The following is a 24031-nucleotide window of genomic DNA, read 5'->3' on the forward strand; positions in this document are numbered from 1 at the left end:
TTAGATATATCCTCCATGTTCCTGGGTGATATGCCTTCCCATTGTAAACAGTTTATGTAACTCTCAGCCACCTCCAGGGAGACTATAAATTGATTACTTTTCTTACTCCACTTGAATATAAATGCAGAAATCTCCCTTTTCATCTTGGAAATGTCTGTGTATCTATAAGGACACAAGAGCCCATGGGAGCCAAAGACCAATGCTTTGTCTTTCTGGTCACAGGAGAATGGCTTTATCCAGATTACATTTTCATAAATGGATCCAGAGGCCAAAGCCACAAGCATAGGGTTTAGCAATAAGCTGAGGAGACACACCTTACCTGAAAAGCATTGGACGGTCAAAAGTGCTGTGTAGAGAGGACTTTCTCTGTTAAGTATTTTTTGGGAACAGTACATTGGAAAACAAACCATGAGTGACACTTTGTGTTTGTTTTTTGACTTTCTTCATTATGTATTTCAGAGAATGTTATTGTACTCTGTACAGATCAGTGATATTAGAGAAACATGAGCATGTGAGGATGTAGGTCAGCTTAGCTTATGCTGTATCACTAACAGGGAGGATGACACCACAGAAGGTTTTTTTCTTTGATTATTAGAGGCATAATGCAAGCATCTGAATTTGTGCCAACTGCCAGAAGGGAAAAGGAAGAAAGCCTTGTCCTTGACCTTAATGAGCTTTGATCCTCATAGTAGAGATGGTTAAGTGACAAAACCAGTTAGAGAGACAAAACTATGAAAAAGAAATTTATAGTATTCTCAGAGAATCCATGGGAGGAAGACAGCTTTCAAATCAGAAAGCCAGAATCGTACTGTAAGAACAGAAGGTCATGGGGAGGCGGCCAATTTGATATCTGAAGCTGAACACAGCTGTGGCTGAGGCTCTATGAACTGAGACAGATGGCTTGGATTAAGGTTAACCTAAATGAGAAGTTAGGTTATTCCTGAAGTCCTATCCCTCAAAAGCAGTATCAGCTTTACCTAGGAATTTGTTAGAAAGCCATATCATCCTATATATACAGAAATGGGCTGTGCCCAGAAATCTGTGTTTTTAACAAGTTCTTTGGTGATTCTGATGCATACTCTCCTTTGAGAACCAATGGTCTAGATGAAAAGAAAATTCTGAAGAGATGCCCACACTATATATTGAGAAAAAAATAAGAGCTTCAAACTTTGGGAAATATTTTGCATCTTACATCTTAGGTGCCCATAACAACATACCCTCCAGATTTAACTATAAGCAAAGATGTTCCCTCTGCTTCTGAGGAAAACACAGAAGAACTTGACAACTACTTCACGAGTCAGTTCCTAGCTAGTTAAAGAAATTTATAGAGAAAAGGGCTCCAGTTTGTGGAGCATTATGTTTAGAGTATGGTTAGGTATTCCTTCAGTTTCTCTTTGTCTGATAAACTTCATTTCCTACTTTCCCTGAAAACAAAGATTTTTTATTGATACTTACCAAATTCACACTCAAAAAAGCTATGCCACAAGTATATTTAGTATTTATTTTTCTCACCTTTAACTAGCTTAAAGTTTTTGTAGAGGGAGGGTACTTGGGATTGAATGCAAGGAAAATAATAAGAGACACAAAGACACGATGCAGAGTCAGGAAAGATGGCAGAGTGGCAGAATGGCCAAGTGGCCAGCTTTATTTATGTTAATAAGTTACTTTTAGATCATTGGCATCAGTAGTACATTATTGTTCATTGTATTACTAGGCAGGTTACAGACTGGTAACATTATGCAGCTTATTTCTCAGTTACATACTAAATTGCAATGTGCAATGTTAGGAGCTTTGTGTAGCTCTCAAGAAAGTCCATTGTATAAAGTTACTGTTATGTGGTCAGGTTTAGGCTCAGTGAAACATTGTGGTTATCTAAAAAGAGAGTTCCTTTATTCCAAAGAACAGTGTGCCTGAGATCAAAGTGGAGTCTGATAAGACTCTATCTACCACTGAGCCACATTCCAAGCCCAAGACAACTGTCTTTTTTTGGGGGGTGGGGGTGGGTATCAGGGATTGAACTCATGGACACTTGACCATTGAGCCACATTCCCAGCCTTATTTTGTATTTTATTTAGAGACAGGGTCTCACTGTGTTGCTTAGCTCCTCGATTTTGCTGAGGCTGGCATTGAACTTGCTCCTCCTGCCTCAGCCACCCCAGGCATCTGGATTATAGCATGTGCCATCATTCCCAGCTGTGTTTTGATTTTTTTATCACTTCTAAATTGTTTCCTTCCTGCATCATTCAAACTTTTTATGAGTGATAAGCAATGGTTATAGGCAAGCAAGATACAGAGGTTCTAAATAATAGAGGATAATTTTTAAGGGCCTTATGGTGCTTTCAATAACCAGTCTCATATGTCTGAAATATCCTTATTGAATGTCTATTATGTTACTAAATGCCTAGTATTTTTCACTGTTATGATAAAACGATAAAATTCCATTTATGGGCTTTTTGGAAAAGAGGAAACATCCATGAGTGTAGTCAAGGTTTTTTAGTGCTTTACTAGCTACATTCTTGGAGTATTTGAGGATCACACAAAGAGGAACATTGAAAAGGAAAGGCATTGAAGATGAGTAATAAGAAAAACATTCTAGGAAGTACAATCTTGGTGAAGATAAGAATAGGACAAGCAGATGTTACTTTTTTGAGGGCAAAATATTGGATTCCAGAGGGACATGTTACGCACAAAACGACAGTGTTTACAAAATGTAAAGCATGTCCTATTGGTGTGGCTAATCTAAATGTGTGTCAATGAATTGTGGAATCTGTCTGGGACATAGTCATGTGAAGGGATTTATTATTTACCCATAAAGTATTGAGTACTATGGGAAAACAATTTAAACAATATAGTCTAATTTAAACTTCATGGAGACTATTATTCAGTAGAATTGTGGATAAAACTGAAAACCTAGAAGAGAGGCACACAGATCAGTTAGAAGTTTACTAATAATTGCTGACTCTTTTCTTTCAGCCATTTCCAGCCCCACCTGATGGTCATGGTATTATCCTCCAACAACACAGGGACACAGGTGATTGAATTCCTGATGATCTGCTTTCCAGGCATGCAGCACTGGCTCTCTATCATATTGGCTCCTCTCCTGGTTTTGGCCCTGGGGGCCAATTTTGTTTTATTAATGACCATCTGGCAGGAAGCATCTCTGCATGAGCCCATGTACTACCTGCTTGCCATCCTCTCTGTGCTGGATGTCATCCTCTGCCTCACAGTCATCTCCAATGTCAGACCCTCCTTAAACTTTCTTCCAGGCAGTCAACTTCCTTCCTTCCTTCCTTCCTTCCTTCCTTCCTTCCTTCCTTCCTTCCTTCCTTCCTTCCTTCCTTCCTTTCTCCCTCCCTCCCTTCCTTCCTTCCTTCCTTCCTTCCTTCCTTCCTTCCTTCCTTCCTTCCTTCCTTCCTTCCTTTTCTAATTTGTTACACATGATAGCAGAATGCATTCTGATTCATAGTATATAAATGGAGCACAATATTTTATTTCATTGGTTGTATACAAAGTACATTCACATCATTCGTGTCTTTATACATGTACCTAGGGTAATGATGTCCATCTCATTGCATCATCTTTCCTACCCCCATGCCCTCTCCCTTTTCCTTCCTCCTGTTTGCCCTATCCAAAGTTCTTCCATTCCTCCCATGTTCTCCTCTCATTATGGATCAGCATTCATTAATCACATTTGGCCTTTGGTTTGGGGGGAATGGCTTAATTCACTTAGCATGATATTCTCCAACTCCATCCATTTACCTGCAAATTCCATGATTTTATTCTCTTTTATTGCTGAGTAACAATATTCCATTGTGTGTATATATCACAGTTTCTTTGTCCATTCACCTACTGAAGGGAATTTAGGTTAGTTCCACAGTTTAGCTATTGTGAATTGAACTGGTATATACATTGATGTGGCTGCATCACTGTAGTATGCTGTGTTAAAGTCCTTTGGATATAAACCAAGGAGTGGATAGCTGGGTCAATGGTGGTTCCATCCCATCTTTTCTAAGGAATCTACATACTGTTTTCCAGAGTGCAACATTCTTTCTTTACACAGTATGTTGTTTTACTTCTATAAATCCTCCCATCCCAAAAGGAAAACCACTACACCAGATCCCACACAGATATGCCCTCTTATTCTTTATGTTCATGTCTTTTTAGGTTTTCATTATTTCCAGTGGACAGATCATCTCTCAATATCTAAGTGATATTTAAAATTTAAATTTTCTTCTTACCTATCATAACATCTGAATTATTCTACTCCTACACTCCAGGGCTCTAGAATTTCCTTTATAAATGTAATTGGATGTACATTTGTATCATGTACTGCGATAGGAAACATTGTTGTAAAAGGTTTCTTATGTGTATGGAGGGACTTCTTGAAAATTCCTGTGATGGGAAGATAAGTCTACTGGACTTTGGGTAAGAACCATAGAGACTAGGAGAGGATAAGGCTACAAATAAGCATTTTTTTTAAACCAAAGTTGGTCTCTAGAATTAGGAAAGGGTATAAGTTAGACTTTGGAGATTGGGATGGGCTTAGAAAAGATTTGAAATGAGGATACTATCCCGGGGGGTTGTGGGGCTGTGGTTTGAGGGTGGGTTGGTTTTAACAAACCTTCTGAGCATTTTCATAAGAGTTAGGTGCTCTAAGATGATAATGAATATACAGTGTTTTTGAGAACAATGATTCTGGCAGGTCCTGCTCATCTTCTGGTTCAACATGAAGACCGTCAGCTTTTCAGGTTGCTTCCTGCAGATGTTCATCATGAATACCTTCCTCCCCATGGAATCTTCCACCTTTCTGGTCATGGCCTATGATCGCTATGTGGCCATCTGCCACCCACTGCGCTACTCCTCCATCATCACAGAGCAGTTTGTCATCAATGCAGCCATCTTCATTGTCTTCCGCAATCTGCTAGGCACACTGCCTACTCCAGTCCTGGCTGCTAAGCTCAACTACTGTGCCAGCAATGTGGTGGAGAACTGTATATGTGCCAACATTTCTGTAATCAAGCTCTCCTGTGGGGATATTCACCTCAATAAGCTCTATCAATTTGTGAGTGTTTGGTGCCTTCTAGGTTCTGACCTGGTGCTCATCTTGCTGTCTTACTGCTTCATTTTGAGGGCTCTTATAAGCTTGCAGTCAGGAGGTGCAACCACCAAGACTTTGAGTACTTGTGGTTCACATCTCATTCTTATACTTTTCTTCTATACACTGCTGCTAGTCTTCATCTTCACAAACAAGGCAGGAAAGAAGATACCCTCAGAGGTACCTATTCTTCTCAATGTCCTGCATCACCTCATACCACCAGCCCTCAACCCCATTGTTTATGGAGTTCCTACCCAGGAAATTAAGCAGGGGATCATCAAATTATTCAAATTCTAGTCTTGAGAGATATGAATCCAAGATCAGGGACTGTAGAAATCTGGACATGTCTTGATTTCATCTGAATATCTCAAGGGATATCATATGGCATCCATGTGTCTATCTTCATCTTCATCCCAAACTTTCTAACCTACTTTCAAAATACTCATCCTCATTCTCTTTTTACAAACATGTGCTAAACCCACATTTAGGTATCCACTACATTCTTCATTTTACTTTGTACCACCACAATCTCTCAATTAGTCATTAGATAAGTTTTTAATACTCTCTATCTTCTTTTCAGTATTTACATTCTGAGTAAGTCTCATTTAATTTATAGGCAACAATAAGGAAGCACTTTCAACGGAACATGGTGGGTATGAACAGGATTGGGGAAAACAATATAGCCTTTCTTTCAATAATTTGGGTTAAAAATGATAATGACTTAGGTTAAGGTGATGAGTGAATATTGATATTATGGGTCCACCGTATTTACAGAGAGTCTATATGAAGAGTGTAAAAGCTGGCAAGGATTTAAGGAGAACATCCTGGCTTTTAGCAAGAGCATTTGAAATACTGAAATCACCATTTACTCAGAAGCTACCTTGGTCCATAATATCAGAAGATCAGCTTTTGATGAACTTCATTTCTGTACCAATTCTTTTCATGACTGTATATTAGAAATGACTAAAGTATCTGAGTGAAGAAGTAAAAGTAAGCAACTGATGTTTATCAGGGTAAGATAAAAGCTTAGAATAGAAGTTTGAGTCATCAGAATGGTATTTTTAAAAGTTTTAAATTTTATTTATTCTAATTTGTTATATACAACAGCAGAATGCAATTCAATTCATATTATACAAGTCAAACCAAATTTTCATGTTTCTGGTTGAACAAAAAGTAGATTCACACCATTTGTGTTTTTATACATGTATTTGGGATAATGATGTACATCTCATTCCACCATCTTTCCTACCCCCATCCTCCCTCCCTTGCCCTCCCTCCCCTATCTGAAGTTCATTTATTCCTCCCATGTTTCCCTCCTCCCATCCCCATTATGAATCAGCATCCTTATATCAGAGAAGACATTGGCATTTGTTTTCTTTCTTTCCATTTACCTGCAAATGCCATGATTTTATTCTCTTTTAATGCTGCATAATATTCCATTGTGTACATATATCAGATTTTCTTCATCCATTCATCTACTGTAGGGCATCTGAGTTGGATCCACAATTTAGCTATTGTGAATTGTGCTGCTATAAACATTGATGTGGCTGTGTTCCTATAGTATGCTGTTATTAATTCTTTGAGTATAAACTGGGGAGTGGGACAGCTGGGTCAAATGTGGTTCCATTCCCTGTTTTCCAAGGACTCCCCATACTACTTTCCAGGTTGGTTTCACCAATTTTTAGTCCCACCAGCAATGTATGAGTGTGCCCTTATCCGTACATCCTCACCAACACTTATTGTTGTTTGTGTTCTTAATAGCTGCCATTCTGACTGCAGTGAGATGAAATCTTAGAGTAGTTTTGATTGGAATTTCTCTATTGCTAGAGATGTTGAACATTTTTTCATGAATTTTTGATTGATTGTATATCATCTTTTAAGAAATGTCTGTTCAGTTCCTTGACCCAATTATTTATTGGGTTATTCATTTTTATGGTGTTAAAATTTTTGAATTCTTTATATATCCTAGAGATTAGTGCTCCATCTGATGTGTGTGTGCTAAAATTTGCTCCCAAAATGTAGTATATTTAAGGTGTGATGTAGTGATGCCACCTGCTTCACTCTTCTTGCTAAAGATGCTTTAGCTATTCTGGGTCTCTTATTTTTCCAGATGAATTTCTTGATTGCTTTTTCTATTTCCATGAGTAATGTCATTGGGATTTTGATTAGAGTTGCATTAAATCTGTATAGTGCTTTTGGTAGTATGGTCATTTTGACAATATTAATTCTGCCTATCCAAGAACAAGGTAGATATTTTCATCAGGATGGTATTTTAATCTCACTTAGAAGTTTGATTTTAGGATCACTAATTTCTTTCCCTTCTCTCAAGAAACTTTTTCAACTGTTGAATAACCTGCTACTACCAATATATTGTGAACTCATTCTTCTTTGCATCTGTAACATCTAGCATTAGATATAATGCTATATAATAAGTGATTTTTGCCTCTGTCAAGACATTTGTTCCCACCAAGGGATTTCTCAATTATAGTATCATTTCTAAAGACAGTACTGCTTATCAATGACATTTCATATAGTTGTTTTAGCAAACATATTAAAACATGTTATTTTATAATATTAAAACTATAAACTATTAATTAGTGTAATGTAGCAGAGAAATGGACTTTCTATATTTAAAATGGAAGATATATTTTTAAAGCAAGCTTTAAAGAGACACTAACAACAATGTGATATTACATACTTATTCCACAGAAAGAAATTAAGAAGACTCCCTGAATGTGTACCCCTCCCACCCTCTGCTTTCCATCCAAGAATTCCTTGTAAAATATGTTTGCATGTGTGATTGCTTTAGGTCCCCTTTAGTTATAGCCATCAGCCAGTTGTAATAATTTTCTACCATTTGCTTGAGATCTGCCTTTAGATGCATCCAGTCAAGGAGTAATATGGATGGAATAATTGAGGTGTATGCTTTAGAGTTGAGCACCACCATAATTAAACTTATCCAAGATATAATGGATTATAGTATTCCTTCTCTAGTACCAATATAACAATAAGAATATGGATTTTAAGGCCTAGTCTCTTCCTTTATATGGGCTCTGGTTCATAGGAAGGGCTCTCTGCTTCTGACCTATGTTCCCATTCTAACATTCTGCATTGACTTTCAGTCATCTGCCAGGTCTGGGCTTTGAAAGTCACCTTCTCATGATCAGGGCTACTTTGTTTAGAGAAAGAGGTCCTTCTACCTGTAGTCAGAATTCCTCAGGTTCCACTGACCTGTCTTCTGCCTTTCGCTTCCCATGACTGTATCCTATCATCCTGCTGGGATGTCCACTACTCCTTGGACTTCCACTTATTCTAGGCTTAGACTTTGTGTTTACTGTCCTATATGACTGACACAGATTTTCTCCAATATGAGTAATTTTAGTTCAAAAGTAATTTTCACAGAAATCACATTCTTTTAATTTATTTTTATTTATATATGACAGTATAATGTATTTTGAATATATATATATATATAGAGAGAGAGAGAGAGAGAGAGAGAAAGAGAGAGATAGAACAACTTCCCATTCTACTGGTTGTACATGATGTAGAATTACATTGATTGTGTATTCATATATAAACATATATGAGCATAGGAAAGTAACGTCTGATTGATTCTACTAACTTTCCTACTCTCAATCCTTTTTTCTTTCCTTCATTTCCTTTTGTCTAATCTAAAGTACTTCTATTTTCCACCCCCATTTCGTGTTAGCATCTGCACATTAGAGAGAACTTTTGGCATTGTTTTTTGGGAATTGGCTTACTCACTTAGTATGATAGTCTCAGTTCCATCTATTTACTGGCAAATGCCATAATTTCATTTGTCTTTATGGCTGAGTAATATTCCATTGTGTATATACAACACATTTTCTTTATCCATTCATCTGTTGAAGTGCATCTAGGTTGGTTTTATAGTTTAGCTATTGTAAATTGAGCTGCTCTAAGCATTCGTCACGTCAATAGATTTATAGACAACAATTTCATGATTATCTCAAAAGATGCAGAAAAAGTGTTTAAGTAAATATAGCAACCATTCATGTTCAAAACACTAGAAAAACTAGGGATAGTAGGAACAGACCTCAACATTGTAAAAGCTGTTAATGCTAGACCCAAGGACAGCATCATTCTAAATGGAGAAAAACTGAAAGCATTGCCTCTAAAAACTGGAACAAGACAAGAATGCCCTCTTTCACCACTTCTATTCAACCTCATCCTTGAAACTAGTCAGAGCAATTAGACATGAAAAAGAAATTAAAGGGATATGAATGTGAAAAGAAGAAATCAAACTATCACTATTTGCCAATGACATGATTCTATATTTAGACGACCCAAAAAACTTCACCAGAATTCAGAAAAATAGCAGTGTATAAAATTAACATTCATAAATCAAATGCTTTCCTATACATCAGTGATCAATCAACTGAAAGAGAAATTAGGCAAAGACTTAGAAGATGAAAAGATCTCCCATGCTCTTGGATAGGCAGAATTAATATTGTCTAAATGGCCACACTACCAAAAGAACTATACAGATTTAATGCAATTCCTATTAAAATTCCAATAATGTCTTCACAGAAATAGAAAAAACACTCATGAAATTCATTTGGAAAATTAAGAGACCCAGAATAGCCGAAGCAGTCCTTAGCAAGAAGAGTGAAGTAGAAAGCATCAGAACCAGACATTAAATTATTACTACAGAGCTATAGTAACATAAGTGCCATGGTATTGGCACCAAATCAGAAATGTAGATCGGTGGTGCAGAATAGAAGACACAGAGACAAACCCATATAAATAATTATCTTGTAGTAGACAGAGATCACGTTCTTAATAATCACATGAAAAGTGGCCTTTTTAATATTACCTGTACATAATTGTGGGGCTCATTTTGATATAATCACACATGCATAGATTATAATCTGTTCCATTTAAGTCTCCAGTACCTCTTCACTCTCTTTCCTTCTCCCACCCCATCTCCAATTCTTATTCCCATATCCTCCACCCAGCACAAATTTATTGTTTTTATAAGTTAATACTTATAGGTGTAAATGAAGGTGGAATTAACCATGGTACATTCACACATGCAAACAGCATAATTTGGTCAACTTAATTCCACAGTTCCTCCCATTTTCCACCCCTTTCCTTATCTACACCACTGAATTTCCCTTCCATTTTCTTGTGTCTTCTTTGCCCACATCCCCTCCTTATTTTCTTGGCCTTACACATATGAGAGAAAATATTCCACGCTTGACTTTCTGAGTTTAGCTTATTTCTCTAAGTGTGATGTTCTCCAGTTCCTTCTATTTACTGGCAAGATGCAAGTCACCAGATGAATGAATAAAGAAAATTTGTCATATCTATATATGGAGTTTTACTCAATTATGAAGAAGAATGAAATTACCGCAAAGTGTCTTTCTTCTGGCTTTTATGGTGGAAACAGAGATTATAACATTTTTTTTTTACTTATAGCATGTACTACTTTCTGAAGTAATTTTAAAATTTGTTTTCTTACTTAATGTCTTAAATTTCCCTTCAGAATATACATATATCTTGTCTTGTTCATGACCCTATACTCGGCACAAAGAATGTGTGACGCTTATTAGGTATTGAATATGTATTGGACAAAGAAATAGCTGGTCCCCAAATTTGGCCTGCAGGGCTACTGCTGTGCTGTGGACACTTTGCAATTTTGATCAATATTTCCTTGATCACTCTCTAGTTAAATATTTCCTTAGATATCTGTCAGATGCACATAGAAGAGTGGCTAATTCCTGGCAATGTTAAAGTTGCTGACAAATCAGGGCTGAGGCTGGTGCTCAGCAGTAGAGCACTTGCCTTGCATGTGTGAGGAGGCACTGGGTTTGATCCTCAGCACCATATAAAAATAAATAAATAAAATAAATGTACATTAAAAAGTTACTGACAAATCCTTCATTTTAACATTCTCTATGTGTTCCATTGTTCAAAGGATGAGATTTTCTATATCTGTTCCTTACTGAATGCTAGGTTATGAAGTATTCCATATATCTTATGTCTTCAGATATTGTTGTTTAGAATTGTGAAAATCTGTTGAAGGCAAGATTTAACTTAAGACATAAAAATTAGGATGCAATTATTTCCTTAACTCCTAACTTAAACAATTAATGCTTATTATAATGCTATTATATTTTATTATTCATTGATAAAAGTAATTAAAATGTACATTTTCCTGGATTTAAATGTAGTTCCTTGTGAGCCTGTTTAACATAGAGAAAGCTAGTAAGAAAGTCTTCTGCCATTTTAAACAATTAGTTTTTGGCATTCATGTGAAAGACAAGGATCCTGAAGGTGAGTGATACTCCTGGGTTCCTCTTAGCCACAGAAGTCACCTATGGTTGTTCAAGCACCACAATGCAGAACATGGAAGTCACCATCTCACATCTTGAGTTTTCTCTTATTTGAGTCATTCCCTGAATGTGGATGTACCTATTTTTTTTATTTCTCTTTATATTGATGAACTGTTTTGCTCTTGAACTTGTCATCCTCCTTCCTCATCCTCCCACACATCTGGGATAACAGGTGTGCACCACTGTGTCTGGATTTATACCCCGTTTTTTTCCCTGTCTTTTTACGTAGGATGAAATATTCTTTAATAATCATAGGTCCCAGCTTGTTTTATATTTTTGTCTAAATACCATATGAGATTCTCAATGATTGCCAATTGTTCTATGTGTCTTTATACTTACCAAGTTCTCTAACCAAGTTTTAGGAAGGAAGAAGTTGCTTTAGGAAACCTCTGCCCCATTGGTAATAGACACTAGTATATTTAAGTGTCCTTTCTAGGTTGCTTTCTGATATTGTAACATATGAGAATGCTGCAGTAGAGTCCTGTCCACAGAACACAAGTGGAGTCACTGTGAATCCTGCATGTGAAATTCAAGCACAGACAGTGTCGCAAAGACATTAAGGAGAAGTCTCTCTCTGGTAATTCCTTCTAACGCAGAAAAACTCATTACTCCATGGGTACTTAATTTTTACAGGAGCTTTATTCCTTTGAGGATTTTGCCAACAGAAAATGGGCTTTGCTTGAAAAAGAGGAAGGGGAGAAAAAGGTATTTGTCTGGTTAGAGGAAAATGAAAGAGATTATGCATTCTAACCACTGTCAATGCTGACATTTAAACTATCATGGTCTTCACAATTGCATTATGCAGATGGGATAACAATAGTAATATTTATAATAGCAAGTTATTATCAAGGCCACTAAATCCACAGTTATATTTTTTTAAAAATTAAATGTTTCAAGATGTAAGTTTAGTATTTACTGGGAGTTATTTCTCTACTAAAGTATTCATCTTCTTGAGTTCTTATACTTTAGACAAAATAGAATCATAAATATTAGGGAATCATTGAAAGGTCACAAAGATGTTGGAATTTTTTTTCTTTTTTTCCATGTGTGTTTTGGAAGAAGTTATTGGGTTTAAAGTGTAAGGAGTCAGGAACTTATTTCAGAACTAGTACTTACCTTTATTTTAAGATCTTGTCTCCAAGTTATGGGTCTCAGCCCAATTTTCCATCAACTTTTTATCAAGTCATCCTACATTAGGAAAGCAGAGAGTCAGTTGCCCTTGTTACCACCCTTTCTTCAGTAATCTCTGGATTCCTTGCTTGATCTCCTGGGTTCTCACCCCATAAACAATGGGGTTTAGGGCTGCAGGGATGACATGGTGAAGGACATTGAGCAAGACTGGCACATCAGGAGAGACCTTTCTCTTGGCCACATGTGTGAGGACAAAGACCAGAAGAATGGTGCTGAAGAAGAGGATGAGGATGAAGTGGGAACCACAAGTGCTGAGGGCTTTGGCCACAGCACCCTCAGCCTTGAGTTTTAGCACAGCTCGCAGTATGAGGATGTAAGAGAGGAAAATGAGGATAAGGTCAGATCCCAGTAGAGTCCAGCCTGCAGCAAACTGGTAAAGGCGATTGAGGGTGACATCATCACAAGAGAGCCTGGAGACAGACATATTGGCACAGATACAGTTCTCAATGACATTTCTCCCACAGTAATAGAGTCGTGCTGAGAGAATGGGGATGGGCAGAGATATAAAGACATTCCTGGCCACAATGAAAATGACAGCCTTGACTACAAATTGGTCAGTGATGATGGATGGGTATCTCAGTGGGTGGCAGATGGCTATATAGCGATCAAAGGCCATTACCATGAATGTACAGGATTCCATGCCTAGAAAGCTATTCATGATATACATCTGAAGGAAGCAGGCAGAGAAGCTGATGAGCCTGAGGTCAAACCAGAAGATGGCCAGGACCTTGGGGATGACAGTGAGGCAGAGCACAATATCCAGCAGGGAGAGGAGGCTGAGCAGATAGTACATGGGCTCATGCAGGGAGGCCTCCAGCTGGATGGTGATCAGAAGGACAGCATTGGCCCCCATGGCCAGGAGGAAGAGGAGACTGAGGGGCAGGGACAGCCAGAGTTGCCAGCCAGGAGATGTGACAAAACAATTCAGAAGGACGTCTGAAATTCCAGTGCGGTCGGTGTCATTTTGGTGTGCCACCATATTTAGTCAAGAATTTTTACAACTTTCTTTTTTTGATCTGTAAAATGAGGATAAAATCATCTAATGACTCTAAGTACATGGAGATAAAACAACTTTCTTTACACGGACACAACTTGTGGCAGTATATCCAGGCCATTGTTATTTGTCTGTTTATCCATAATGCCATGCTAGTTGGGCTACTCCTATTACATTAAACAGTGCAGAGTACTGAGATAATGTGATTTATTACAGGTTTGATTTATTCAATTTATGCTTTTAATAGAATTGTTGGGTACTTTCAGAAACTTAAGAGAAAAAAATTACTTAGGAAACACTTTGGGGACAGATGAGATTCTCAATATGTATCTATAAATTTTTCCTGTTTTCTTTTTCATAGCCACATAAACTATCATATTTGCAATTTAACTATCACAGTATGCCTAGTAGAGCCTGACATAAAAGGGGCACAGATAAATGTCCCTAGTTCCCATGCAATTTACATTATGAGATTTTAGTTGAATTTATTTTGATTTAATTAGAGATTTTGTATTTATTATATACTAAAAATAAAGTTAACTTCCAATTTTCTATGAGATCACTTTTATTTGGTAAAATGGACCCTACCACATAATTGCCCGCCCCCTATCTACTTCTTAGATGGATCTTCATATTTGGAGAATAGCTAATTTCTGGAAGAAACAAGTTTAAAGTGAATGAGCAATTTCACACAGTTACAAGGGAGCAATAAGTGTCATTGAACAAGTGGAAATATTGTGATTGCAATGGTGCAGGGGTGCTAGAGCCCACCTTTCCAGCCTTCCATCCCTTTTTCATGCTCCTTTTCTATCTTGAATATAATGATCCATGTACATGCTTCTCACCCTCCAGACAGTAGTTCAATATTGCCACTATTTTCTTTTTATTTAGTCTTTCCCCTGGCATTCCATTAGGTGCCAGGGCCACAAATTAAATAAGAAACACTCTTAGCGTGAAGGAGTAAAACTAAAATGAATCTGGAGGCTGATGGGTAATAATGAGAACAAACAACATGAACAACGATAATTATATGTGCAAGAGCGATGGCTAACTCTGACCTGAGGGATAGGCTGGAGAAAAAGAATTGTACATAAAAATTTTGTTAAGGAGATCCCAAAGAATGCTGCAGCTTGGCAAAAGTATTAGTCAGGCCTTTCAAACCATATAGTCCTTTGTACTTAAGTCTGTTTACTGGGACAGAAATCTCTATTAAGGTGTTATTTTGTGGATTCAGAACTTTTTTCCATTGAGTATTTAAGAACTGCCCTGTTTCTTTTCATTAGGCTCACCAATATAACATAAAATTATATAATTATTTTTGGAACCCTTACTATTTCCTGGGAAGTGTGTTCAAATATTGTAGAAGTTTATAACATTTAATCATCAATATCTAGTAAAATATATATTATTGTCAAGGATTATCAAATATATCTTAAAATAAGGAAATGAGAGCTCAAGATCTGGATTGGTAGGCAACCATGCTGTACTGTTCTAATCTTAATCCCACTTTACACAGAAGGTTGGATACAATTAATTTTCAGAACCCATTTAGGCCTTGCAAATAATTCCATGAAAATATGCTTGCCCATCAATCTTATAAAGAATGAAATATACTTCACCCGTGATGTAACTAATCATTTAAAAAATGGAATCTTTTAAAGAAGGAATAGTTTGTGCTGGAGTCAGGGTGACAATGAAGTTGTAATTATATTGTAGACCCCAAATTGTGTGATATTGTCACATTGGTAGAGGCATACCCTTTTCAAGAGATTCAAATAGTACATTTGTCCAGTTATGTATTTTTTTTTTCCCCAAATGCCATTCCAATCCTGTCAGCTGGCTCATCTCAGATTCTTCTCATTTGGGAGACTTTTAGTGATACTGGCTGCTCTACGTGGAGGGAAGATGGACATTCCTTCCCTGGTCTCCCCATTTCACCTCTGCTTCCCCAAGCAAGTCTGACAGATGTGGCTCTCCTGCCTGATACTTAGAAAATCTCCCAAGTCTTTTTCTCTTGCTAATAATAGAGTATATTAGCAATGACTTTGGCAAGTCCAAAATCAATTTTAAACAAATTGTTTCATTTGTGACTCACAATGACCTGAAGTAGGTGGGTTAAGTTGACTACTTTAGCCATCTGTCTTTCACTGTGCAAGTTCAGATTCAGTGATATTATACCTTTTATATGGTTTAACTGATAGGATTCAAATGTGTAAGAAATAGAATTCTAAGTCAAATGGAAGGACTTGGAATTCAGCCATATTTGTGGAGAAGCCTAGGGGAAGAAATATGTGTTTTTTATTTTTGTCCCTTAATTATTTTTAGGCTAGCATGGCATTTCTGAGGGCAATATAAGAACAATAAGTTTATTTTGTCTCCCATTCAGTTACTTCTCCTTTCTCTGAACATTTCTGCATGGTCTTCACTCATAAATCATCTTAAAAGCTTTGAATGACTTACTCAGCCCTAGAAGCAAAGCACTTGTCCTTTTGCTTCCCCTCCTCTTTTAATCTTGGTTTGCAATCTGTATTGGTAGGCAACCATGCTGTACTATTCTAATCCTAATCCCACTTTACACAGAAGGTTGGATATAATTAATTTCCAGAACCCCTTTAGGCCTTGCAAGTAATTCCATGAAAATATGCTTGCCCATCAATTTTATAAAAAAATGAAATATACTTTACCCGGGATGTCACTAATCATTTGCAAGAGGCCGAACTGGTGACGAGGACTAAGATCTTGTGTTTTCTGTTTCCAGCCAGAGACAGCATGAGGAAGCCAGGGCAGCTGAAAGTCTAAAATTAAAACAAAGTCCTTGAAACCCAAGCGTTTCCCCAGGCTGCATGGCAGGCCCACAGCATGGCACCAGGGAAGCCTTATTTTAAGAAGTGGAAAGGTTGTTGGAGGGATCACCTAGCTCGATAAAACTCAGGCATGCAAGACATCTCTACACATGTAGTTCCAGATACAATTGTGTGCAGATAGTGATAGGTAGCTCCTTGCTTTTCTGGGTACAATTTTCTGAATTTGGGAGCAAGAGCTTTTACCATTTGATTGGGTTGTGCTGAAATTTGCTCAACTACTAATTTCTTACTGCCACCCAACTGTGGTCTTTGTCCCCTGCCTGTGAAGTTACATAGACCAAATGTAATTTCTAGCCAATGATCAAAGAATTTCAGAGGCAGATTCTTTGTCTTACAACCCCTAAATTTCTATATTTGTAGCTGAAATCTCCAAATTTTCTTAACTGGGTTCCAGAGGATGCACTTCCTAGTACTTCTACCTGCTATTAATCTCCTTTGGACAAACTCCAGCTTTTATATTCTGGTGCTACAAAGTGCCCAGAGGTGGACAAATAGAGAAGGTTCCAGAGCACAGACCCTCACTTGTGCCTCCTAACCTGATGAGGAGATGGTCTGTATTTCTCCCTTTTCAGACTACTTTAGCAGTACTGACTCAGGAAAGAAAAACAGATTGAGATAGGTGTCTTGTCTTCTGGTTAAACTCAGTACAGCATCCTGTGCCAAGGTTCACTTACAGAAGAGATGAAGCATGGGGTCAGGTTCACAGGAATTGAGGCTCTGGTTGGTTCCAGAGGTATCTGCAGATAATTATACTCTAGATGCTCAGGGACACTACCTTTTTTGTACTTCTCAATTCCCCTTCCCCTGGGTCTAAAAGGTCCTCCTAGGTTAGGCAGGTGGATGAAAAAATAAAGTGATTTTCTTTCTTTCTGAATGCTCTCCTGGTAATTTAGCCGTATATTGACTATGTGCAAAAGGTGACCTCCTGTGTACAGAGTTTACTTACTCATCTATGTATGTTCATGCTCATTTACATGTGCATATTCACCACCTTTTGAATATTCCAAAATCTCCTTCAGAAGTTCTGTGGGCACATGCTTATTAGATAGGTATAGCCTATTCAATTGAATGAATCAAAGTTAACTCCTCATGGCATTTATCATGGAACTTTAAAAATGCCATAAAAATTATAGTGTATGCTGCAATTTATTCAGCAGGAATCTTTCAATTTAATGAAGCAAATCCAACTTTTTTTTCTTTATGCAGTAATATTCTACTCATAATGCCATCAATCTACCTTTTCACCTTTGGCAGTTTTCCTTGTCGTCTGAATGTCTTCTATGACTCTACTTAATGTTTTTGAATATATGGGATTCAGTTTTAATGATTGAATGTTTTTGTTTTCTAATTTGCTAATTTTGATTGATTAATTTCCTTCCTCATCCTATTTGTGGTTGTATTTTCTACTTATGTTCATTTCTGGAAATTTTTTATTGTATATCACACATTTTGGATTTTGCTTAGATACTATATTTAATTTAGTTTTAATTCTGCAAATATTCTTAATATTTTCTCTGAATGCATGTAAGTTATTTGGAAACAATTTGACCTTTGGGGGCTCTGTTAGCACAAACCAGAACAAATTTTGGTCTAGAACTAGTTTTGATTCACAACTGAAGAAAGATTCCTTTGAGTATTCTGATTGAAGCCTCATGAATTATGTTTCTGTTTTCCTTTTCTGGCTGGTAGAATGGCTAATCTTTAGGCCCATGTGAGAGCTGGATACTCTCTTTTTTAATCCTTAGGGTACTGTAGTTTCTCCCCCTACCTCATGTAGCTTCCTCATTTGTTAAACTCATCACTTGAGGATCCTTTGCAGATTGTGACCATTCTCTCTGTGTGCAGCTCTTTCTTCCCCAGAACTCTCCCCTTTTAACTGTAGCTTTATTCTTTTTTATATACTTCCAACTAGACCTCTTTAATTCAGGGACTCCACTGAATTACACCTGGGGTCCATCCCTCTTCCCTCACGGTAGCCTGGGAACTGGGTCAAGGCAGGAAACTGGAGCAACTGCCTCACTTGTTTCCTATATTGCAGGGGTCCCTGTTCTCACTTGCATGATGTCTGGTGTATTAGAACCATTACTTAATATATCTCACTCAGTTTTGATTGCTCTTTTTTTCCAGTTATTAATGTGAATTCAGTTCCTTTTACTCCATCTTGTCTAGATGCTGAAGTCTATGGGAATTTTAAACTTTACCTTTTATCACCACTTGTTGTGGCTGATCTAAAAAGATGATCTCACAAAGTATCAAGCCTGTCAGGATACCATATCTTGTGTGATTTCATTATCTTGAATCTCGAAACGGGTTCATTGAAACTGGTTCAGTGAGTGGAATTCCTGCTCTGACACCAGCCTTCTGCTCTGTACATATTCTCCTAAGACAATCTGGTTCTATACCATTGAGCCTCCTTCAGAGAAACATGGACTATAGTTTGGGCATCCAAAGCTCCTCCTTCCTTCTGCTTCTGCTGTTTCTGGGGTGAGGTGGGGATCAGGAGCTTACAGTGAACTTCTACCCCATTTCATCCTCACGTCCTTTCCTCTCTGTCTTTTGCCTTTTTAATCCTCTTTATCCTAGTTGCTTAATTTCTCCCAGTCACATTCTTTCACGTTCTTCTGTTTCTTCAGGTTTCCCACATTTTTTAAAACAAGGTGTTAGGGAGAGTCTGAGTTGATCACCTTACACCATGGAACACTGAGTTACATTCTAGGACCCCAGGATATCTATTGTAGATGGAGTGCCCAATATGGTTTCTTTACTTATAGGTCTGCCTCCTGGGTTGGAATGGCTCAAACACAGCAGAATGGCTAGGCATAGGCCTTTCTCTAAGCCTTCTCCATAGGACTAACTTGGGCTCCCTCATAGCAGAGCTGCCTCAGGGTAGTTGGACATGTTTTTCTGGTCAAGGGCTCTTCTCTACTTGCTTTCAAACCTGATCCTCAGCCTTCAACCACCAAGCTTTCCCAGTTGCAAGCCCAGCCCTCATTACACCACAACCCCTGTTCTAGGCAGGTGTCTAACATCAGAGTGGTGACTTGATGCCTTTGTATCCCCATGTTGCCAGACTCTGTCAGGCAAAAATGTTCTGAATCTGGGGAGGGGAAGGGGGGAATGGAAGGATAGCAGAATAAAATAGACATTATTATTGCTGCGAATTATTAAAATATTATATTTCTAATTTGTTTATTTACTGGAAAAAATAAATGTGAGCATGTTTGTAAAGCCCTTAGAGGTTCTTCTTGGTGGTTCAATGTTGTTGTTATTATCATTATTATTACTAAACCGTAAAAATAGGCTTCTCAGTATGTTTTGGGGAAAATGCTAATGAGCAATAGCTAAATGTTTGCTGCTACTCAAATTGGAGCCCATTATACAAAACTGTCCATGGATCTTAATCTCAAATCAGTGCCCAGTCTTTGGAGCACATGTTCATATAATTGCTGGTTTTGTGTTAATTTTATAAAAAAAAAATTTCCTTGGCTCAGAGCATCTTAAAAAATTGTTACCTATGGGCCTCTACAGCCTAGGCTCATTTCCTGTGGACTATTGTCTAGCTTCTTGAAATTATCTCTAATTCCCCTCTGCACATATTGGGTAGCTAACTTTTAAAGTCAGACATTCCACAGTCTTTCTAGGTGTTTTCATTTGGTTTTGTAATAGGGATAAACTTAATTTTAAACAATTTGTATACAAATCAAAACCACCATGAAATATTATCTCACTCCAATTAGAATGACAAATAAACAGCAGAGAAGGAAAATCTGATAACACATTTGATGGGACCATACATTAGTAGAGCCATTATAGAAAACAGTATGGAAGTTCCTCAGAAAATTACCACAGAACGCAGTAATTCCACCACTGGGTACATATCCAAAGGTGAGGAAATCTGTATGTTGAAGAGATATTTGCACTCATATGTTTATTGCAGTAGTACTCACAATATCCAAGGTATAAATAAACCAAAATGTTCATTGGTGAATGGATGGACAGAGCAAAGGTGTTATAAATACACAAAGGAATGTTATTCAGCCATTAAAATCATGACATCCTGTCATTGGCACCAATTTGAGAACACTCATTAAATGAAATAAACTAGGTTCAGAAAGACAAATACCATAGACTCTTCCTTAAATGTGAAGATAAAAACGTTGACCTAATAGAGAGTAGAATAGTGGTTAGCAGAATCTGGGAAGGGTGGAGGATAGCAGGAGATAGAGGATAATTTACAATTGGACACCTGTACCTTTTAATTAAAAGGTAGAAGATATAATGTCTAATGATCTCTAGCACAGTAAGTAACAATGGCTTAGGGCATTTTATTGTATATTTCAAAATAGCTAGTAGAGAGGGTATTGAGTGTTTTCAACACAAAGAAATGATAAATAAGATTATGGATATATCAGTCTGATCTGATCATTAGAAAATCTACACATGTGAAATATCACACTGTACTCCAAAAATATCTATAATTGTTAGATGGTAATTAATTAAAAAGCTAATTAAAATATATGCAAGCAAACTGATGTCAAATTTATAATTTTATCTATTTTTATATGTGGGGTTAATCTATGTATCTTTTTCCCTTGAAAAACTTCTCTGTATTTACGTTCTTCTGTTTTTTTTTTCTTGTTAATTTTCTGATTTTGCCATAAAGATAATGTTAATTTTTAAAACTGAATTTGCAAGTTTTTGAATTTTTTAGTTCTATGGAACAGATAATACAGGAAACCCAAACAGATAATATAGGAAACCCAAATAATAATATGAATATGCCACGATGAAGCCCACAGTTCAGTGTAATTCATATGCAACAATAAAAGAATTTTTAAAAAAGCTATATTGGCTTGACATTTATTTGGAAGACAATATGAAATGATCTTTTGTCATCTTCATTTTTTGTTATGTTATCATTTTAGTCTTTTGAGCTCTTCTTTCTGGTATTTCAAACTTTCCATTTAGAAAATTAAGGGCTAAGGATCAGTGCTTGCCTGGTGTATGGGAAGTCCTGGGTTTGATCCTCAGCACTGAGGGAAAAAAAAAGATTTCTGACCATTTTTTTTCTTTGTGTCTTTGTTTCATTTTTTCAAATTTCACTTTCTCCTATTTCAGTTTACATTACTGTCACCTTATCCCATTCTATGTGTATTTCTGCTCAATGCACCCTGAGTTTCAACCAGGGTCTTATTTCCAATTAGAAGTCAGTTTCATGTTTTTGCAGCTCCTAGAATACCCAACAAATCAATGCTCTTATTTAGCTTCCACACCCTAGTGAGAATAACTTTATGCTCTTGCAGGAGCCACCATTGCAGACTCTCTCAATGCTCATCTCAAGGAGGACTGAGAGGCAAAGTTTTTCTCTGATCCCTCAAGCCCAGATAGAGGCCGTTAAACTAGTCAGGGCTTCAGTCTTCCTGACTGAGAGTGTCTCTGAATGTAAGGGCTGAGAGGACCACAAAGAGAACCAATTTCAGGACTAGGGACTGTGCACAGCAACTGGATTTAGTAAGCTAAATCTAGAAGCAATGCTAGAAGGCACAACAACACTACCTTAGTATGTACTCTTTTTCCAAATCTTTTAATGTTTTACAAGCTGGAAGATTTTCACTACAGTATTTTCAAGTTCCTAGTACTGAATTAATATTATTTTATAACATTTTATGGACAGGGATATTGATGTTCAAAGAGTTCTCACTCTAATTCTCTGGTCAAACTTCTAGATAAGTCCAGAACCCGCATGTGTATGTAAAATTTAAGACTGTCAGTGAATTTCTCTGGCCACTGTATTCTGGTTGGTTTACAAGAAATCCCACATCATTTTTCTACTCATATACTTGACCTTGTGAATGTGAATGGAGAGAATCTCCAGGTGGGAGGAAGTTGTTCAAGGTACTTGTTGCTGCAACAAGTTTTTGCAAAACCTCTTACTCCCTTCAGGAATTTTGAGATACCAGTAGGTTTAAACATGAACATTTTTTTGTACTCTTCATGGATCATAGTTGAGATACCAGAGATCATATTTGAGATACAAGTAGGTTTAAACATGAACATTTTTTTGTGCTCTTCATGGATCATAGTAGAGAGATTGTTGTGGAGCCTCTATGCTATGCCTTTCAATGGGTGTACTGGAGTTATAAGTAATGGAGGGACACATAATGTGATTGGCTTGTATGGGAATATCAGAGAAGTTAAACAAAAATCTTCCTGCTATTTATGATCTCATTATTGACTTACTGGGAAAGTTTAACACAAATATTTCCAGTGTTTATTTCTGGTGTAATCTCATTATTTCCTTATTGGACTACTGTGGAAGATACTCCTGGGGCTAAATGTCAATGGCTTTTAGGATGCAGCATCATTAGTACTCGCTCTCGTATCTGTTTTTTCCTGACCCCATAGATAACAGGGTTAAGGGCAGGGGGAACAACCACATACAGATTTACCAAAAGTATGTGGATATAGTGAGGGACATTGTGGCCAAAGCAATGTGTCATGAAGGAAAACATGACACAGACATGGGAGCCACAGGTGCTAAGTGCCTTCATCTGGGTATCCCAGGATGGGAGATGGAAGACTGTTTGGAGAATTTGAATATAGGAAAATCCAATCACTGAAAGGTCAATGAATCCCACTGAGAAAGCAATGAAGCCATAAATAACATTGGCCCTAATACTGGCACAAGCTAACTTTGCCAAACCCATGTGCTCACAGTAGGTATGGGGGATAATCCTGACATCACAGAAAGGCAATCTCAGGATAAGATATATGAAAGGAGTGACAAACATCAAAGTCCTCACTATGATGACTATGCTCAGAATGGCTATCACCTTGTTGGTGAGGATCATAGTGTATCTTAGGGGGTTGCAGATGGCAATATAGCGATCTATGGCCATGACTGTCAGCACCACAGATTCCAGGCCAGTGCATATGTGGATGGTGTACATTTGTGTGATGCAGGCACCAAACACAATCTCTCTGAGATTGAACCAGAAAATGGCTAGCATCTTGGGGATGGCTGCTGTGGACAAGCCCAGATCAGTGCAGGCCAACATGGCCAGAAAGTAAAACATTGGTTGATGGAGGCTGCGTTCAGTCTGAATCACAAACAAGATAATGATGTTCCCCAGCAGGGCTATCAGATATACTGCAAAGAAAGGAAAGCCAATCCACATGTGCACATCTTCCAACCCTGGGATACCTATCAGAACAAAGGAGGAAGGGTGGAACTGTGTGCTGTTGATCTGAAGCATGTTGGTGGGAATTGGTTATAGACACATTTCTGACAGGAGTTTTCTTGCTTCCTGTGACAGACCCTGACTTCTGTCATAGCATGTTGCCTATTTCTTGGAGAAATGGAATGTCCATTTTTTAATTCCATAACACAGCAGAGGAGACCTAGAGAGGGAATATCAGGGACAGTTAATAGATACATTTGCTTTGAAATATTCGCCTCATCTGTAGAAAATCCATGTGTAAATTTTGTAAATACAACAACAATCCTGAA

The 24031-nt window shown here is 37.5% G+C and overlaps 3 protein-coding genes across 3 annotated transcripts; 1 reads left to right on the forward strand and 2 right to left on the reverse strand.

Moving 5' to 3' along the window:
* Positions 1–2998: 2998 nt before the first annotated feature.
* Positions 2999–5392, forward strand: LOC114084631 (olfactory receptor 56A4-like). Its single transcript, XM_071616971.1, has 2 exons — positions 2999–3238; positions 4703–5392. The coding sequence occupies exons 1-2, from the start codon at positions 2999–3001 to the stop codon at positions 5390–5392; spliced, it is 930 nt and encodes a 309-aa protein (XP_071473072.1).
* Positions 5393–12694: 7302 nt separating this feature from the next.
* Positions 12695–13642, reverse strand: LOC114083928 (olfactory receptor 56A3). Its single transcript, XM_034635619.2, has one exon. It carries the CDS (start codon positions 13640–13642, stop codon positions 12695–12697), a length of 948 nt encoding a protein of 315 aa, XP_034491510.2.
* A 9217-nt stretch (positions 13643–22859) lies between these two features.
* Positions 22860–23777, reverse strand: LOC139707118 (olfactory receptor 52E5-like). The gene has a single exon (XM_071617147.1). The coding sequence runs from the start codon at positions 23775–23777 to the stop codon at positions 22860–22862; it is 918 nt and encodes a 305-aa protein (XP_071473248.1).
* Positions 23778–24031: the final 254 nt, after the last annotated feature.

This window comes from Marmota flaviventris, chromosome 9, assembly GCF_047511675.1.
Source record: "Marmota flaviventris isolate mMarFla1 chromosome 9, mMarFla1.hap1, whole genome shotgun sequence".
Classification (NCBI taxonomy): Eukaryota; Metazoa; Chordata; class Mammalia; order Rodentia; family Sciuridae; genus Marmota; species Marmota flaviventris.

Coding starts and splice junctions, on each gene's coding strand:
- LOC114084631 (XM_071616971.1), top strand. CDS start 2,999: ATGGTATTATCCTCCAACAACACAGGGACACAGGTGATTGAATTCCTG. Junction 3,239..4,702: donor GCCTCACAGTCATCTCCAAT/GTCAGACCCTCC, acceptor TGATTCTGGCAG/GTCCTGCTCATCTTCTGGTT.
- LOC139707118 (XM_071617147.1), bottom strand. CDS start 23,777: ATGCTTCAGATCAACAGCACACAGTTCCACCCTTCCTCCTTTGTTCTG.
- LOC114083928 (XM_034635619.2), bottom strand. CDS start 13,642: ATGGTGGCACACCAAAATGACACCGACCGCACTGGAATTTCAGACGTC.